Source organism: Littorina saxatilis, linkage group LG3, assembly GCF_037325665.1.
Source record: "Littorina saxatilis isolate snail1 linkage group LG3, US_GU_Lsax_2.0, whole genome shotgun sequence".
Lineage (NCBI taxonomy): Eukaryota > Metazoa > Mollusca > Gastropoda > Littorinimorpha > Littorinidae > Littorina > Littorina saxatilis.
The window spans coordinates 48,131,500-48,151,345 of NC_090247.1; the positions used below are offsets into that span (position 1 = coordinate 48,131,500).

At 40.9% G+C, this 19,846-nt stretch overlaps 1 protein-coding gene across 1 annotated transcript in view; it reads left to right on the forward strand.

Moving 5' to 3' along the window:
* Window positions 1–19,846, forward strand: part of LOC138962512 (dual specificity protein kinase TTK-like) — a 43,197-nt gene that overhangs the window by 12,670 nt on the left and 10,681 nt on the right. Inside the window, exons 8-18 of the mRNA XM_070334352.1 lie at window positions 1,254–1,427; window positions 1,991–2,115; window positions 9,639–9,762; window positions 10,091–10,153; window positions 14,490–14,565; window positions 14,841–14,918; window positions 15,341–15,495; window positions 15,841–16,010; window positions 16,659–16,894; window positions 18,474–18,650; window positions 19,385–19,663. Coding sequence (XP_070190453.1) covers window positions 1,254–1,427; window positions 1,991–2,115; window positions 9,639–9,762; window positions 10,091–10,153; window positions 14,490–14,565; window positions 14,841–14,918; window positions 15,341–15,495; window positions 15,841–16,010; window positions 16,659–16,894; window positions 18,474–18,650; window positions 19,385–19,663 — 1,657 coding nt within the window. The remainder of the gene's footprint in view (window positions 1–1,253; window positions 1,428–1,990; window positions 2,116–9,638; window positions 9,763–10,090; window positions 10,154–14,489; window positions 14,566–14,840; window positions 14,919–15,340; window positions 15,496–15,840; window positions 16,011–16,658; window positions 16,895–18,473; window positions 18,651–19,384; window positions 19,664–19,846) is intronic.

Sequence of the window (19,846 nt, forward strand, 5' to 3'; positions counted from 1 at the left end):
TTATTTTGAACGATTACACCTAGGTGCTTGTGCTTTTCTACATCTTGTAATGTGTTATCGCCAAACTTTAATTCAATAAAATCCGGATTCTGTTGTCTGCCTGAATCCGTCGCGATATAACCTTCGTGGTTGAAAACGACGTTAAACACCAAATAAAGAAACAAAGAAAGTCTGCCTGAATTTAATAATTCGGTTTTAGTTTGATTTAAAAGAACTTTCCACTTTTTTGCCCATTTAAACATTTTACTCAGGTCTGAATTTAAAATCTCGGCTCTGAGAACAGGATTTTCAATGGATAAATACATACTTGTGTCATCAGCGAATAATTTAATAACAGATTCAATATTTTTCACTATATCGTTAATATAAACGAGGAACAACGTAGGGCCTAATACTGATCCTTGTGGGACTCCTGCTGAGACGGGTAAATATATTGACTTATTTCCTTTTAAAACAACTGCCTGTTTACGCCCAGAGAGGTAATCTTGGAACCAGATTAAGAGCCGTCCACGTATTCCGATTGCTTCCAGTTTCCTAATGAGGCCCTTGTGCCATACTTTATCAAACGCTTTAGATATGTCAAAAAATATGGCTTGAGTAGGAATATTATTGTCTAGAGATTTACACAAGTCATTATACAAAGAAATTAACTGGTAGGTGATGGAATCTTTTGGTATGAATCCAGACTGGTAAGGCGTAAGAATGCTGTTGAGAGTTAAGTATTCAAATACTCGTGACTGGACACATTTTTCAAACACCTTTCCGATACAGCTTAGGAGAGAAATGGGTCGATAATTTGAACAATCAGTTTTATCTCCTTTTTTAAAAATCGGTGATACATGGGCTTTTTTCCATTCCATTGGAAACCTGCCTTCCTGGAGAGATCTGTTATACAAGAGGGTTAAAGCTTCTGAGATGTGCCTGGCACTAGATATCAAAATTCTGTTGTGCACCTGGTCGGGACCAGCGGCTTTTGTGTTATCAAGGTTTATTAAAACTGTTTCTACTTCCTGAATACGGAGGATCACATCGTCCAAGACACTATCTAATCTGTCAACGTCAGTTAGTACTTACAAGTTGTTCTCCCAGATTAAAGTACGACTATTACTTAAAGCTGCACAATCAATACAGTTTTTCTTCCTGGTTTCATTCATCTCTCAATAATCAGAGCGGTTGTATGTCAACTTGTGGACCTGGACAGCCCACTGGTAGTAGACGTTCGTGTGCAGTCTCATTGTATTCTGTCATTCCAGGTATACAGATTCACAAACTGAGATGGCAACAGACTCGGGAAATACATCCACAGACTTCCCGCTGCTCACCCATCCGTCGTCCACCAGCAAGCAGCCACCACTGCGACACTACTACAGCACTCCCGAGGTGCGCTCCTCCGCTATCAAGACACCTTGGTCCCAGCTGCAAAGCAGGTACACTAATCATCTCTCTTTTTTTTTTCTTTTTTTTGGGGGGGGAGGTGGGTTGTTTGTGTGTGTGTGTTTTAGAGAGAGAGAGAGAGAGAGACTATTCATGCCTGTCTGTTAAATGTAACATTGTCTCTGTTCGCGTTCTTTTAGTATTTTGTGAACATTTAGGCTGACTGATTTGCGAAGCTTTGAGCTGCCTGATTTGAGCTGCCACAAAGAAACTCATTTAGAATTGATATGGGGGGAAAAATTGGTTGAAACATTGCGCTTTGGTCAAACGAAGAAGTTTGTTCAGTAAGAGATATATGTGTTTTTTTGTCATCAAGGTGTGGCAGAATTTATCATCATTTTGAAACAAATTTCAATGTAATCTCTGGAAATCCAGTTTCCAAATCTAGTCAGTTTCACAAGCACAGTTAAAGGTAATTTGTCCTTGGTGGCTGGTAAATAAGCACTATTAGAAAAGATTATGCTGTTGTCTATCAGTCTAAACGGTATTCAAAAAAGCCATTGGCGTTCAGTTGGTAGGATTAATGTGTCACCGCTGTTGCATGGTGTTCCAACAGCAAGCTGAAAGGGATCGGTAAACCAATGCGTGTGCGCAACTCAATGCAGCATCCTGTGCACATGCTGAGCAAGGAGAAGGAGGATGACACAGACTTCATTAACTCCATAATACCATTCAGAAAGGGTGAGTGAGCCAGTGTGTCAAAAAGAACGTATGCGTTTCGTATCGTTAAATGTTGGTGGATTGTTGTCAAAAATGAAATATCCAGAATTCAACGAGCTGTTTTTTGTGTAACGATATTATATGCCTGTCTGAAACCAAGCTAGATGATTTTGATTTCTGTGAAGTTGAAGGTTTTACTTGTTTTAAGAAAAACAGATTGATATGTAAACGAAAGTCGGGTGGGGTTGCAGTTTATATCAGGGACGAGTTCTGTAAACACATTAAGATTGTAGAAGACATTAAATTAAAAACAAGAATTGAAGAAAGTGCCAACAGTAAATACAGGTTTGTGAACTTCCCAGTGTTTCAAGATGGTATTTTTATTGAGCTGTCTGAACATGTAGGTCAGCAGATGATTGAAAGGTTATTGTTGTGTTATGTTATATGAAGTCTTATATCGCGCGCGTATCTCCAGACTCGGACTCAAGGCGCAGGGATCTATTTATGCCGTGTGAGATGGATTTTTTTACACAATACATCACGCATTCACATCGACCAGCAGATCGCAGCCATTTCGGCGCATATCCTACTTTTCACGGCCTATTATTCCAAGTCACACGGGTATTTTGGTGGACATTTTTTTATCTATGCAATTTTGCCAGGAAAGACCCTTTTGTCAATCGTGGGATCTTTAACGTGCACACCCCAATGTAGTGTACACGAAGGGACCTCGATTTTTCGTCTCATCCGTGTTGTTGTGTGTGGTATATATGCCACCAGAAGGCTCACCCTATGTCAGACCCAGTGCTTACCTAGAGTTAGAAGAAACACTATCATATTTGAATGCAGAAAAGGTTGTCATGATTGGAGATTTTAATGCTAGAAGTGGATATGCAAGAGACTATTTGTGACCCTCCACCACGAAATGAGTCGCATGTCACCTCGCGCGGTTCTGCGCTAGGCTTGATATAAGTCCGAAGAGTGTATGGTAACAGCGTGAGGGTCACCTTAGTCACAGGCTTATAACTCAAACAGTTTTCGCTCTTTTCTAAAACGGGTTTCACCACTGGATAGAGCATAAAAAACTCTTTATGAAAATGTAAAAATATGAAAATCATGCAAATGTGACATGCGACTCATTCCGTGGTGGAGGGTCACATTTGGAAGACTGTGCTATTATGAATGAATTAACTGATGAAGTATCAACAGTGCAGATGATGGACATGTTTGGAATTATAAAAGAGAGGTGCTCAATGGACCATGTTATGAACAATTTTGGCCGCAGTTTTATTATGGGGGCGAGGACGCCCCCATTCTATACGGATAGTTTAGAGGTTGACCATGGGCAGCGCCATTTTCTTGTGAAATACGTCATCAGTTTGTGTACACAGGAAGTTGTGACATCCGTCACCCTATGGGAGGGGTGAAGGCAACATTGTTCATCTGTAGAAAGTTGTGAAATCCGTCACCCTATGGGAGGGGTGACGTCAAAATTGGTCATCACAGAGTTTGTGTAACACAGGAAGTTGTGAAATACGTCACCCTATGGGAGGGGTGACGTCAAAATTGTTCAACAAAAACATGATATGTCGCATTGTGCAGGGTCAACCGCAACAAACTCAAACCGAGCCATTCATACCTAGCTGTATTTGAGAGACTTATATACCCGACATTTTTATTTCTTATTTTTAGCACAGGTGTAGGAAAAATCATGAACCAAAATGTTATTTATTTTCTAATTTAACATTTTTTTTACAAATATGACCATGGTCTTTTAAACATACAGTGACATTAAACATTGTTATGTTAAAAAAAAGAAAAAAGAAATAAAGCTTTTGTGCACAAATCAGAAAATACATTGTACATTTTACCTACAGGCCAAACAGTGTCTGTTGGCGGCAGAGGGCCCAGCAAGTTGCTATTTTTAGATCGATTAAAAGTTGTCAAGAACAGGCGCTTACATTTGGATGTGTCCACTGATAGTAGGTTTGGTTGTGATCAATCAGAATGATGTAGGAATAAAAATGTATGACAGTTTGGTATGATGACATGTAATTCAAATATGCTGAAATGTAATATTATACATGATATAATATTATTATGGCTGTTGCCATGACCATGAACCCCAAGAAAGGTTTAATGTTATGTAAAATCAAAATACCAAAATCAAGCACCTACTAATTTGGTCTACGGTGCGGCTTGGACCAAAAAAGGATGGACACGCAACTCGCTCAGCCAGCCAGCGCTGCGAGACTTACAGCGGCCAACTTCGCCGCGGCGCGCTCATTGGCTAAGTATTGAACTTGCGTCAAGGCCGATGCGCGTAGATTCCCAGAATGTTTACTTTCGGTTAGATTCTTCGACAGCATTCGCAGAGGTGACTGCCGTATTGTGTACCGCAGTCAGAAGTAATTTATTACTTTTGGGAGTTTAGTAACGTGATATCAGTTTTCAATTGTTCGTTCACTTATATTGCTTTCAGATTTAACACACAAGAAACAGTAGCACGGTTTTCGTTGCGAAAATGTGCATTGGCAGTGCTACGCGATCGAATTGACAATTGTGTATTATGTACACGCGGTGTTCTTCTCAGGAAAAGACCGAAGCGACATGTGACGTCAGTCGTTCAGCCCGCGAGCGGTGGGATGGGGGGGTTCACATGGTTTGTTTGTTTCAGAACCACACCCATATACACACATTTCACATGTAAACCATTTGTCCGCCCCCTGTCGATATTTATCGACTAAGTTCCTTGTTGACTTTTGTATTAGTCAACGATTATTAGTAGTGAACGGCAGAATGGGAGAGGACGCAAGATTGGGTCGAGTAACTTGTAATAATGTGAGTTTGGTAGATTATGTACTAGCTTCGCCTAATGTTTTTCTGTCATTTTCAAAATTTCAAGTATGTGACTATAATGAATGTTTATCGGATGTCCATTGTCCTATATTTTTTGCCCTGTCAGATATCCTAATGGACAATGAACACGTTGAGAATGAAACTGAAAGCAATTATAACACTAGCAGTGTGTTGAAACCAATATGGAAAATAGGAGCAAATCAGAATTTTGTAGATGAAATTGATGATAATTAAGTATTATTAGTGGAAGGGATATTAGTTTCCCTAATTGGTAGCGTAGAGGATGTAACTCAGGACCAGATCGATAATGTAATGAAACAAATAGAAGGAATTCTATCCGAAGCTGCCAATAAATTGAACATGCTTAGAAAGAATAAGCAGAAGAAAAAAATAAATACATGTAGCAGTAACGATGCACATAGCGGAGTTAAGAACATTTGGTTTGATAAAGAATGTAAACAGACAAGAAGGAAATATAGAAAAATAAAGAGAAAATTTAAAGCCCAACCAAATAACGGAGAGATTATACAAGATAAGGTCCAAGCATTCAAGGATTATAAGGGAACACTGAGTAAAAGTTATAATACTTATTTAAAGCAGCTACATAAGAAAATTCGAACAATGAAGTCTTCTGACCCCAGCAGTTATTGGAAATTGATAAGTGGATGTGACCAGCAGAAGAAACAAGCGATGCATGATATATCCCGTGAAGTATTTGATTTTGTAAAACATTTTGAAAAACTTAGTAATGTATCTGACCACGACTTGATTGATGTGCAAGATGATGTGCTTGATGACATAGACCTTATGAATGAACAATTGAATGTTGATATTACAAAGGAGGAGGTGATGATATGTGTAAACAATTTAAAGAATAACAAAGCTTGCGGATACGATGGTATTATAAACGAGTTTTTGAAATATTCCTCACCAAAACTATTAACTATTGTAACACGTTTATTTAACTTGATATTGCATACTGGGAAAATGCCTAAAGCTTGGACAGTGGGGTATATAAGCCCAATCTTTAAAGGTAAAGGCTCAACAGCCGACCCTGATAATTATAGAGGAATCAGTGTACTAAGTTGTTTTGGAAAACTTTTTACAAGTGATAAATAAAAGATTGCATGCATTTCTGGATGACAATTCTGTGATCGCCAACGAACAAGCTGGATTCCGAAAAGGCCACTCTACTGTAGACCACATTTTTGCACTACATTGTCTTATTGATATATTTTTACAACAAAAGAAAAAGTTATATTGTGCTTTCATTGATCTGCGTAAGGCTTTTGATTCTGTGCAACGCAATCTCCTGTGGCAGAAGCTGATGCAACGGAATATTAATGGTAAGGTATTGAATGTAATTAAGGACATGTATGATTAGGCAAAATTGTGCGTGAAGGTGAATAGTGTATTCTCCGAGGCGTTCACCTCAAACATCGGGCTTCTTCAGGGAGAAAATTTATCACCGATTCTTTTCTCACTATTTTTAAACGACCTGAAGCAGTTTTTGATTGAATATGATGTCAGCCTAGAGTTGCCCCTGAAAAGAGCCCAAAAAATAGATGTTGAACGCATTAATGACTATATGTATTTGTTCCTGTTAATATATGCTGATGATACTGCTATACTCGCCGAAACGCCTGGCGAAATGCAAAAAGCCCTGGATGGACTAGATCGTTATTGTAAAAACTGGGGACTAAGCATAATTGTAATTCAATCAAGTTTGCGTTTTAATGAAACAGATCCTGTGATTGGTCAGAATGCCCCAACTCATTAAAAATTACAGGTCATTAATTGTCGATAACCACTCGCTAAAAAATCCATTAACAACCTGCTGGCGAGGCGCATTGATACAGCCTCAACTAGTCTCGGTTAGCTTTGAGGGTCATTTTACAAGTAGGAAATATGAAGGCCAACGAAATACCGAGACCATAAGGTATGCGAAGTGATGACGTCGAATACGTGACGTAAGTTGATGCATGAATTCTTCCGGACTACGTCAGTCAATTCCAAAGATCGCTTCTGTGATGAAAAGATTTGCTTTAGAGTTTGCTGTCCAGAAACCCGTCAAAAAGGAAGGGAAAATGTGTGTGAAAGAAAACAAAACAGGAGCAGAGTGATACAATAGGAATACAGAGACATATTTCTTGGGACTTGACCCTTGCAGGTAGGTGGACTGAAAGTAGTGTGTGAACAGAACAGAACCAATTCTGTCTGTTTACAACCGCATGAAAGCAGGAAAGAGATCGTCGTCAGATTGAATTACAATAACATTAACATGCTTCCATTTGAAACTTCTCGGTCTTCATCGTGGATTGACGCCCTCCCAAAGTCTAATTGAAGCCCTCCGTCGCTTCGCTCCGTCGGGCTTCAATTAGCTTTTGTCGGGCGTCAATCCCCGATGAAGACCTCGAAGTTTCAAATGGAAGCATGTTAATGTGTAAATATTGAAAAGACAAAAATAGTTGTTTTTTCGCGGGGGGAAAATACGGAATATCCCAAATTTTGTCTTGAATGGAGTACCTGTCCAAGTAGTTTGGGACTATGTGTACTTAGGTGTACTATTTAATTATAATAACAAATTTCGTAATGCCATGAAACGTCAATGTTTGATTGGTAACCGTGCAATGTTCTCGTTAATTCGAAAATGTAGAAAACTAAATTTACCAATTGATGTGCAATTGGATCTTTTTGAGAAGTGTGTACATCCAATTTTGCTGTATGGTTGTGAGGTGTGGGGATATGATTCATTAGACATATTGTCAAGGTTTCAATTGCGATTTTTAAAAATGCTTCTTGATGTATATAAAACTACACCCACTTGTATGGTTTACGGAGAGCTTGGTCGTTATCCAATTAGAATTGAGGTACAATGTCAGTTACTGGTTTATTGGTCTCGATTTTGATATCACTGTCTCAACAGACCATAGCAGAAGATATCATCACACAGTCCGTCAATATTGGGTACTGTTGGCCTATGACATCTACATTTCTAGTGTCCAGTCTCTCCCCCACCCTGCATCCAGTCACAGCCCACTCCCTGCACCCCACCCCGCCCACTTTGTTATTCCGTTCTCTATCCTCTCTACTTTCACACCACACACACACACACATTTGTCAACATATGACTTCACTTACTAAATTTAAATGTACTACATACATATGTACTTGAAGGTCATACATGCTCCAAGCCATGTATCCATATCCTCTTCCTGGTACAGTGGAACTTTTGAGACCTCTACAAATCTGAGAAAATTAGTTCTTAAATGGAGATACAGTGGTACCTCTCTATAAACGACTTTGAAAATGTAACCGAAATTCGGTCGTATTATGGAGGGGTCGTATTATGGAGGATAGTTTTATGTCCGGGTCCGTCAATGATCCGGAATGACATTGGCGTTTTGATTGATTCCGCCCACAAAGTAATGTTATTCTTTCCTTAAACGATTATGGTAACCTGTTTTCTAATTCAATTTATTACCCACACAGTTTTCTTGCTTGTTTAATCAAGCCCCGTAACTACTCGTGGGTTAAGGTTTGAAATAAACAAACTGAGGTCGAACGAAAGCAGGCAGTCCCAAAACATGCACATCGATGTCGATACCAGCTACTAATCATAGTCATACGATACCCAGCAACGATTTGGTTGAAAACAAAGAAAAGTGTCCCAAACACAAGGAACAAAACGAATAAGAACCGCGGCAGTGTGTTGAAACTGATGTAAAATTGTAGCCAAAAGCGTCAGTTTTCACGATGAAACTTGACTCACTCATTCAACTTGGGAACAACTGCACTACGGACTGTCCACAGAGTTGAGTAATCTAGGACACGTACTCCACTACTCACCTTCAAACTTCACTGACGGAATTCTGAGAAGAATTTATTGATTCAAACGAACGCGTGGTTGTATATCGCGTCATTCGGTCACGGATCGGGGAAAACCAAGAACAGTTCCAGATTTCAAAACCCATGTTCGTCGGCCGCCATTGTTAGCTAGACCGAAAATGTTACACACGCTTTGCATACGTACATTGCAAAATGACATGACGTCACCACAACTTTCGGTTTTGGTTCGATGATCGGATTGCTTTCATAACGTTTCTGTAACTTTGCGTGTTTAAAAGGTAGGAGTTCCTGCACAGTTCTTTGCAAAATGAAGCAGACATCTGGCGAATGACCTTTATCTATTCAAAATAAAGTAATGACCTGAAATAGAAACGAAAAACCATGGCTTCAGCCGTTAGCGTGCCGAAGTGATGTACACGGACAGGATTTCAGCACGTGTTTGTGTCCGTATCGCTTACTCACTCGACTGGAGATATAAGTCAGAGTAAACCAACCCCGTGATAATTTTGGGAAAAGTCGTTATAAGTCCACGTTTGGACGGTCGTATGTCGTATTAGAGAGGGGGACGTAATATGGAGGTGACAAATACTAAGACAAAGAAAGAGAAAAAATCCGTCAGAGAAAAGTCGGTCGTATTATTGAGGGACCCGTAAAAGAGAGGGGTGGTATAGGGAGGTACCGCGTCGGGCGGAAAGGGTCTAACGCGAAAGGATCGATCCTTTTGATCGATCATTTGACCCTTTTCGCCTTCCATACCACTGCACTAACTAGCTCTAAATCATACAACTACTACATTATTTGCTTTGCACGACCACTTGCTTCCCTGGCCTCATCAGCCGTCACCATCACAACAGAGCACGCCAACCTGGGGCACAGTGTGAGTGGAGGACACAGGGAGCCACTGCAGTCCACCGGTCACCCCACTGCTGACCACAGTGTGTTTGATGAACATGATAATGGGTGAGGAGATTATCAATGCATACTGGATAAGCAGGGATGAAAGTGATTAAGTGTGTAAAGGACTTGTCTCTGGGTTGCTCGAAGGTGCCTTTTGTCCTAGGTTTCACCCTTGGTCAACGCAGGCAAAGAAATGGTAATGTTTTTCTCTGAGTGGAATAAAGAAAAACAAGAGTTGTGTTGGAATGTTTAACTATTGACAAAACTAGAGGTTACATTTTCTTCAAAGAAGTAAGATTGACACTTGTCACTGAAGCCAAAGCTGTAAGTTAATACCCTTTCTTCTCGACTGTAGTATGGTTTTTACATTGACAGTGTGTGGTTGTTTCAGGAAAAAGACGTCAGTGCCATCACTGCCACCACCGGTCCCAACAGCAGCAGCTCCAGCAGCTCGGTGAGATAGGACATATTAAGGAAGAACAGCATGCATGCACACACGCACATACACACACATCAGGTGCACTCATCATTTTTAACACTTTCTGGTTAACCAAATTGGAAATCCAAAGCATCATCATTATAATCATCCTCATCTCATTAATCATCCAAAACATAAGTTGTCCTTGCTCTTGTGGCCCTTCATGCCCGGAGCTCTCATGGTGACCTTGGTCTCAGTGTTCCTGTTCGATCCTTCCCTGAATAGTAGTTCTGCTGTCAGTCTTCAACGTGTGACGTTCTGGGGTGTCGACGGAGGGACGTGGTGGCGGTCTGCTCTCTGGAGGGGACACTCACTCAGTCTGGCTCCGCGACTTAAAAGTCAATGTCGTTAGTGGGGGCATAGTAGGTAGTGGGCTGCGTCCGTTAGCTCGGGACAGACCCACTACTGAACACCGTCGAAGTGACTCAGCAGAAGTGCAGTGTCATCTTCCAAGGGTAGCCTACCGCAGCGACCTGACATCCCCCCCTGGAACGTCTGTAAAATCGACAAGTCTGGCAGCGGAACGAAATTCAGAGGTGGTTGGAGCAGTGAGTGCAGGGACGGGGCGGTGTGAGAGCACAAGGAACAGGTACGAGGAAAAAAAACAAAAAAAACCAACTTTCTGGTTCCAGCTCAAGGCAACTGAGCAAATTTTTTTTTTACTGTTTTTATTTTATTTTAGACATAGACACATGACAGGCGAAATTAGCTACAAATCTCTCAAACAGCAAATTTAGAAGGAATAATTTGGCCCTTCCTTGCCATGCTTGAACATGGTCCCCTGACCAGCAGTGTAGAGTATTCTTTTCATGCCACTATCTATCTTGTTTTAAGCTTTAGTGCTCCACATATTTTTCTGTATTCTCACCCCTGCAGCCAAGTTATTTTCTATGTTTTTGGCTCACGAAGTGTAGCCTATGCGATCGTAGCTTTGTCTGTCTGTGCGTGCGTGTGTGTGTGTGCGTGTGTATGTCTGTGGTAGAAACTTTAACATTTCGTCATTTGAAGACGTCACATTATGGCGTAAGAGGGTTAGACGTCACGCGAAAGAATTACTGAAAGTCTCGGTCATTGTTATTTTGAGCGGGCCGAGACTAGTTGGCAGTCGTGTCGTAGGTATTTGACTCTCTCTCTCTCTCTCTCTCTCTCTCTCTCTCTCTCTCTCTCTCTCTCTCTCTCTCTCTCTCTCTCTCTCTCTCTCTCTCTCTCTCTCTGTCTCTCTCACACTCAACTTCAGGCCCTTCAAGCGTTATTATTCTGATTTGTTTCGTTTTGGTTTCATTTTTCATTGCTCATTACATTTAGTCAAGTTTTGACTAAATGTTTTAACGTAGAGTGGGGAATCGAGACGAGGGTCGTGGTGTATGTGTGTCTGTGTGTCTGTCTGTGTGTGTGTGTAGAGCGATTCAGACTAAACTACTGGACCGATCTTTATGAAATTTGACATGAGAGTTCCTGGGTATGATATCCTCAGACGTTTTTTTCATTTTTTTGATAAATGTCTTTGATGACGTCATATCCGGCTTTTCGTGAAAGTTGAGGCGGCACTGTCACGCCCTCATTTTTCAACCAAATTGGTTGAAATTTTGGTCAAGTAATCTTCGACGAAGCCCGGACTTCGGTATTGCATTTCAGCGTGGTGGCTTAAAAATTAATTAATGACTTTGGTCATTAAAAATCTGAAAATTGTAAAAAAAATATTTTTTTTATAAAACGATCCAAATTTACGTTCATCTTATTCTCCATCATTTGCTGATTCCAAAAACATATAAATATGTTATATTTGGATTAACAACAAGCTCTGAAAATTAAATATATAAAAATTATTATCAAAATTTTTTTTCGAAATCAATTTAAAAACACTTTCATCTTATTCCTTGTCGGTTCCTGATTCCAAAAACATATAGATATGATATGTTTGGATTAAAAACACGCTCAGAAAGTTAAAACGAAGAGAGGTACAGAAAAGCGTGCTATCCTTCTCAGCGCAACGAATACCCCGCTCTTCTTGTCAATTCCACTGGCACTGCCTTTGCCACGGGCGGTGGAGTGACGATGCTACGAGTATACGGTCTTGCTGCGTTGCGTTGCGTTCAGTTTCATTCTGTGAGTTCGACAGCTACTTGACTAAATGTTGTATTTTCGCCTTACGCGACTTGTTTTTCTTTTTGATTTATCTTCCTTTCCCCATTATTTTGCGCTTGGAGGACATCATCTTCTCTGATAAGTCGTTTTGATATTTGTATTGTTGTTTTCATATTTTTTTTCTAACCTGTTGAAGACCATTAGGTCGAAACGTTGTTCATTGTCATTTGTTTGTATATTTCGTTGCGAGTCCAGAATATTAGGTATTACTCTTAGTCGTGTCCCTGTAAGTAGGCTACAGACAGACAGATCTAGATCTAGTGTCTCGCTTTCTTGCACAGTGTCACCTATGCTTACTGTGTGTGTGTGTGTGTGTGTGTGTGTGTGTGTGTGTGTGTGTGTGTGTGTGTGTGTGTGTGACGGAGTGATTGAGTTTGTGTTACTATTTCTTACGTGAGCCTTGAAGGCTTCGCCTCTTGTTCATGTGTGTGCTTAAGAAAACACCTTCAGGACTTGTTAAACTCAATCCTATAGTTCACAAAGGACAGTTGACCAGTACAAGTCATAAAATGAAAGTTTTGTAGGGCTAGTCAAAAGCAGAAGACCAGGCATGAGCAAGATCAGTCGCCCACTCGCCACAGGCGACCAGAAATGAGTATGGGCGAGTAGAAACTCTTATAATGATCGCCCACTTGGCGAGTGAAAATGTTTGGTCTGTGGTATCATTTTTCGAGCGACGATTGTCTGTTGTGGAGCACGTTGTCGTCTACGACTGCTAAAATTAGATGTGATCGGAGCTCCAGTTCGAGCTGATCGGCAAATTCTCTTTAATGACCATGAACCAATCAGAATGACCAGAACCGTATTTCGGGGTTATCAGGACTTTCCGTTGACGTGATTTTAACCAATCAGAATTGTCGACGCAGCAGGCGTCTCAGCAGCCTAGGCAGATCTGAAGCTGTAAACATGTGGAAACACTTGGACCACTGCCAGCCCCTAAAGAAAAAAAAGCCAAACCAGAGGGAACAGAGTCCAATAGACTGAAAAAGTATGACTCCAGACAGAGGAAGCGTTCCTTCCAGGCAGACTGGACAAAATCTGACTGGTGAGCAGAGAGACTGGCTAAACTATGATCGGGAAAAAAACGTCATGTTGTGTACTGCTTGCGAAAAGCATGCCGCTTCTGAGAAGGAGAGAAAGGGGTCATTCGTTGTTGGTACGGACAAATTTAAGCTAGAAAACATACGTGCACACGAAACATCAAAGTCTCACCGACAAAACACCAAAAAATGTGTAAGACCAGTGTGTGTGTGTCTGTGTGTGTGTGCGTGTGTGTGTGTAGAGCGATTCAGAGTAAACTACTGGACCGATCTTTACAAAATTTGACATGAGAGTTCCTGGGTATGATATCCCCAGACGTTTTTTTCATTTTTTGGATAAATGTCTTTGATGACGTCATATCCGGCTTTTTGTAAAAGTTGAGGCGGCACTGTCACACCGTCATTTTTCAATAAAATTGATTGAAATTTTGACCAAGCAATCTTCAACGAAGGCCAGAATTTGGTATTGCATTTCAGCTTGGAGGCTTAAAAATTAATTAATGACTTTGGTCATTAAAAATCTGAAAATTGTAATTAAAATTATTTTTTTTATAAAACGATCCAAAAGTACGTTCATCTTATTCTTCATTATTTTCTGATTCCAAAAACATATAAATATGTTATATTCGGATTAAAAACAAGCTCTGAAAATTAAAAATATAAAAATTATGATTAAAATAATATTTCCAAAATCGATTTAAAAACAATTTTATCTTATTCCTTGTCGGTTCCTGATTCCAAAAACATATAGATAGGATATGTTTGGATTAAAAACACGCTCAGAAAGTTAAAACAAAGAGAGGTACAGAAAAGCGTGCTATGCAGCACTAAACAGGCTCGTCAATTTCACTGCCTTCTACGGACTACGGTCATTGTGAAAAAATGCAGTTTCATTCTGTGAGTTCCACAGCTTGACTAAATGTAGTAATTTCGCCTTACGCGACTTGTTTATTCTCTCCTAAAACTATGTAAAAGCCTCGTTTTGAAACCGGATACGGGTCAAGGTTGTATGCAAGTAAATATACCGGCAGGAAATTGAGACAGCCTAAGCAGGGTGACTATGTGCTAAAGGTTAATACTGTTTCTTCCTCTTGTTGAAATGTGTATTCCTGTGGTGTGACTTTCAGGGCCGCTCCTGGCATGTCCACACCATCCTGCAAACCACTCCAAGTACAGCCAGCTGTGATGCAGACACCATCTGGGGTAAAGAGTCCCTCTGTGTGTCACGGTCTATGTCTCTGACTCGGTGTGTCTTTGTCTCTATGTCTGTGTGAAGACTTTGTCTAAGGCGCTTGTTTTGTAACTAGAGATATAAAGACAGTATGAGTGGGGGAAAAACGCCCAAGATAAACAGGTACATGTAAGTTGTAACACTAACTGACTGGAAAATGTTTGAATGTGCAATTGCATCATTTTATTGTTATGGAATTTTAAATGGTGATGCCACTGATGATGATCATACTGATGACATGTGACAGGAGCCGATGCAGACGGTGACAGTGAATGGGGAACAGTACTGTATCCTGAAAAAGGTTGGACGTGGCGGCTCAGCCCAGGTAAGAGTGTGGCTCCGTTTCTGCATGCATGTGAGGAAATATCCATTGGAGAATACTCACTCTTCTTCAGGCCTTGCCCTGTAAATTCAACCCCACATTCTGTTGTTTCAACAGAATAGAGATGTGTGTTTTTTCATACCAGGTTTTTGAAGTGTGGGTGAGCCAAAGATACAGTACGTGTAAGTCGTGCAGCTTTGTGTGTTATGTGTAGTCCCTGGTCCCTGTAGTCCCTGGTCAGGTGACCTGAACGTCACAACTGGAAGTAACTGAATGCAAAGCTGGGAGGATTTCAGGCCAGAAGTACCTACTCTTCATTCCACTTGTCTCTGAATTTTGCATCTTCTTGTTTTGTGTTGTTTTGTTGTACACTGTACTTTCTGAAACCCCTGATGTCGGGAAAGGAATGTCTTTTGATGCACTAGGTGTACATGGTGCTTGATGCCAACACCAACATCCGTGCCTTGAAAGTGGTGGACTTGGAAGGGGCGGGGCTAGAAGTGATCGACGGTTTTCGTAACGAGATCAGCCTGCTGCAGCGGCTTCAGTACTGTGATAGTGTCATCAAGATGTATAACTTGTAAGTATGGGTGTTTTCTTATGAACATATGTTGTGCTATATAAGCCTAGCCTTTGAAGTGAAGAGTATGGTTCCTTTCATTTAAGTTTGAATAATGTTGTTCACATTCTGTAAGGCACCACTTTGTTAGGGTTATTTCCTCCTTATTTTTACCCTTGTTTGACATACATTTAGATCAGAATTTGTTTGTAATTATTTTTCTGACTACATGGTTTTTTTTCTTTCTTTCTTCCTTGCGCAAAAAGGCTGAAGAACTTATCCCCATGCTTGTTGTGTGTTCCTGTTTTGTTAGTTTTCAGTGTACTCTTGCCTCACCCAAATTCTGATATGCTTGCCATTTGTCAGTGAACTAAATGAGGAGCTGAACCGCCTGTACGTTGTGCTGGAGTTTGGAGAGACAGATCTCTCTGGATTCTTCAGTGAACGGGCCAAACAGCAGCAAGGACTGGACCCTACGCTGATCAAGTTTTACTGGGCAGAGATGCTGAGAGCCGTCAACGCTCTTCACAAGGAAGGTGAATATCTGCAACTGTGGTCTGTGGCAAAAGAGACTTTTTGTGTGAGAAATGTCTTTTGTACAACTTTCTCAGTTTCTATGATTTGTGTTATCTAAATGTAACTTTATGCTTCATAAAAACACTTGAAATCTTATTGACAAGCAGGAATGATCTAAATAAAGCAATACATCTGGAATTTTTATTTTCTTTCTTCAGAATGTATGATCTTGGTCCCTGGTCAGGTGACCTGAAGGTCACAACTGGAAGTAACTGAATGCAAAGCTGGAAGGATTTCAGGCCTCAAAATGATTACTACTTGACACTTGAACATATCTTGGCCCCATTTCCATGTCAAGAACGAAGCATTTTCTGCAAGCATTAGAAGAAACATATAGAGAAAAATGCATAAAGTGTTTTACATGCTTTGCAACTTGTTTTTTTGTGTGTGTTTTTTTTCTCTTTAAGACCCAAGAATTTAGACAAAATACCTGTCAGTGTCTTGAGCTTAAGTGACTGTGAAATCTTGTTTGATTTTGCTTTAGTTTGGCTTGTTTATGTTGTGGTTGGCTTGTTTTGCTGTTGATAACGATGATGATGATGATGATGATGATGATGATGATGATGATGATGATGATGATGATATGGAATTTGTTATGCTTTGCTAAGGCATCATCCATTCAGACCTGAAGCCAGCCAACTTCATGCTGGTGGCGGGGAACCTGAAGCTTATCGACTTCGGCATTGCCAACGCTTTGCAGCAGAACAAGACCAGCGTGCTGAAAGACTCGCGAGTGGGCACGCCCAGCTACATGAGTCCTGAAGCCATCATGGCCGCCTGTGATGACACGGGCGATGATTCTGCTGACGATAACAAAGAGAACGACAGCAGGCCCAAGTACAAGGTCAGTTAGCAAAAGAGAAGGAGGAGAAGGAGGCGTGAGATTTTCCCTCAAATCAGCACATTTCTGGCATTTTCAAAGCTCAAGATGTCATTCTGGAGATGCCCAGTTTGCACCAGTCCAGATTGCATGATTTTTCATAATGTTTTCAGAAATGTTCAAGGTTGTGATGCTGTCAGTTTTTTTTTACAATTTCATGATGTCATGCCTGGGGAGGGATGATGTCTGTTTTGTTGTTGTTGCAATGCAGTTACTATTCACTTTTAACCATAATTTGCATTGATGTACGTGTTTCACAGACTGGAACCTGTTACAGTGATGTGCAGTGATTAGAGCACATTCTGTACATTATAATCACATGACAGCCAAAGGCAACAGTTAAGTTCTTGTTCTTTTTTAAGACATCTGCCTGTTCAGAATGTATGTACATGATGATATAACCCGGAGCTTGTGAAACAAAATGCTGTCGTTAGGAAAATACTAAAATGAGTAAAGATGGCGAAATGTCGGTCATGTCAGGAACAAAATCTTGGCGTGACAAGCATTACTGATGGAATATTGGCTCCACCAACGTTTTTGTCAATACTCTATTTATATATTTAATACACTTAACCTTTCTTGGTTCTTGATGATACAAAAACTGGCTTGTAAAACTGTCCCTTTCTTCAGCAGAGGTGGTAATTTGTTGCCTTGTGGTTACTATTTCTTTGGAAGCATGCTCCTACTTCAAGCCTAAATCAGGGCCTAGCATTGTAAGCCGTTCGGCTTACTTTACGCCGAAATAACATCTCCAGTACGCGGAACTCGATTTGGTGTACGCCGAAATGCAAAAACCTGTTATTCCCAAACGGTAAACCCAAACAGTCCCAGCTTTCGTTTTGTGCGCTGTTCGGTTCAATTCTCAATCGGTTTGACAGTTTGCTTGAGCACGCACTTCCTCTGGCACCGCGCGAGCATGCTTTGTGCCGGTGTTTTGTGGCTCTAGACTTGAAATAATGTCTCGAAGCGACATTGTAGAACGTGGTCAGCCATTCAGTGACAAAGAATCCAGGTATTCCTGGAAGTGGGAATGGCACTTTCAGGCCAAATAACACAAGATTGTCACTGAGTTTTCTTGTTTTCTGTCTGTGTTTTGCTTGTTGAATAAGGCATAATTTAGTTGCTCAATCTTCTTGGGGGGGGGGTGTCATTTGAGGTAAAAAAAATCTAAAAAAAATCTTCAAATTTTCTATTTTCAGAGTTTTTTTCTATTTCACCACTATTTATATTTATATTTCTTCTTTCTTTTTCCCCACCAGGGGCCAGACCCCCGCCTTTGTAAGCTGAACTCACTTTTTCCAATGCTAGGCCCTGCTAAATGAACTATGATGGGTTACACATTGAAAAGCCAAGCGTACTGAAAACGGGAACGCTTATCAAGACTGATCCTGAGATTTTTAACCTTTGTAGGTTATGCTGACAATATCCTGATTTAGCCCTGTGTGAGGTTCATTGTCACACGGAGTCAATCTCAAAAGTTGGCTCTTCTTTCAGTATGGGACATCACTTCCACGTGGCTAATTGAGGAGTATGTTGTGTGCAGATTGGAGTGCGCAGTGACGTGTGGTCGCTGGGCTGCATCCTGTACAACATGGTGTACAGCAAAACGCCCTTCCAGCACTTCAAGAACAACATGGGCAAGCTGCAGGCCATCACCAACCCCGCCTGCACCATCAAGTTCCCTCACATCCCTGACCCTCACCTCATGGATGTGCTGCAGGTTGGTCTGCAAGTCTGGGGCACTGTGTCAAATAACGTTGACCACATCACATTGTTACCCCTTGGCAAATCATGTTGTGGATGTCTACTTAGAGTTAAAATAGTGTTTTCTGGGGGAAAAGTGCAATCGCAGATAAGATCTGTGTGTGTGTTATTTTTGTCATTGTTCTTTTCCAAGAACATTGTGTCTGTGTGTGTGTTTGTACTATCCAATGTCCTTATATGTCCTCCTCAGTTGTTTTCATCTTGTTGGAAAAGACCAGCAATTTCAAACATGAAATCTGACGGGCGCAATGGCCTAGTGGATTAGACGCCGGCCTCCTAAGCGGAAGGTCGTGGGTTTCAATCCCAGCCGGCCGCATCTGGTGGGCTAAGGGTGGAGATATTTTTGATCTCTCAGGTCAACTTATGCGCAGACCTGCTAGTGCCTTATCCCCCTTCGTGTGTACATGCAAGCACAAGACCAAGTGCACACGGAAAAGATCCTGTAATCCATGCCAGATCTCGGTGGGTTACAGAAACAGGAATATACCTAGCATGCTTCCCCCGAAAGCAGCGTATGGCTGCCTAAAGAACGGGGATACAGGTAAAAGCCGTGGGAGTGTCAGCCCATGAATGAAGAAGAAGAGACATGAAATCTGTCTGAGACTGCAATATAAGGGGCGTGGGAACAAAGACAAATGGGAAGGTTTGTGTTTCAAAAACATCTAAAAAATCTCCTTTTCCTTTTTGCAGAAATGCCTGACGCGAGAGGTGAAGTTGAGGCCTACATCAGAAGAGCTGCTATCCCACCCTTACTTGAAAAAAGACAAAGACAACAAAAACTGCTACACACCCCCACAGCAGACATCGAAAGGGTCCGTTGCGTGCAGTTCTGCCATTTCAGACATGGCTGCTGCAGCACAGCCAGTTGAGACCAGCAGACTGCAGGAACTTAAGTCCTGCTTCGGATTGTTTAAGTCCCATCTGGTGCAAGGATCACCACGCACTGCTAATGCCGTCAACAGAGTCATGGTAGGTTTTCTCAGTTTGTGGGAGTGAGTAAATTATGGTTTTATATTGTTAAGGGGAGGTGGGCCAGTGCACTACCTTTTTTTTAATTTTGAATGTTTTATTGTGTCTGAATGTTATTTTATGAAAGAAATGAACAAATGATGACAAAGAATAGTCACTTTTTGTATTTTCGGTTGCTGGTTT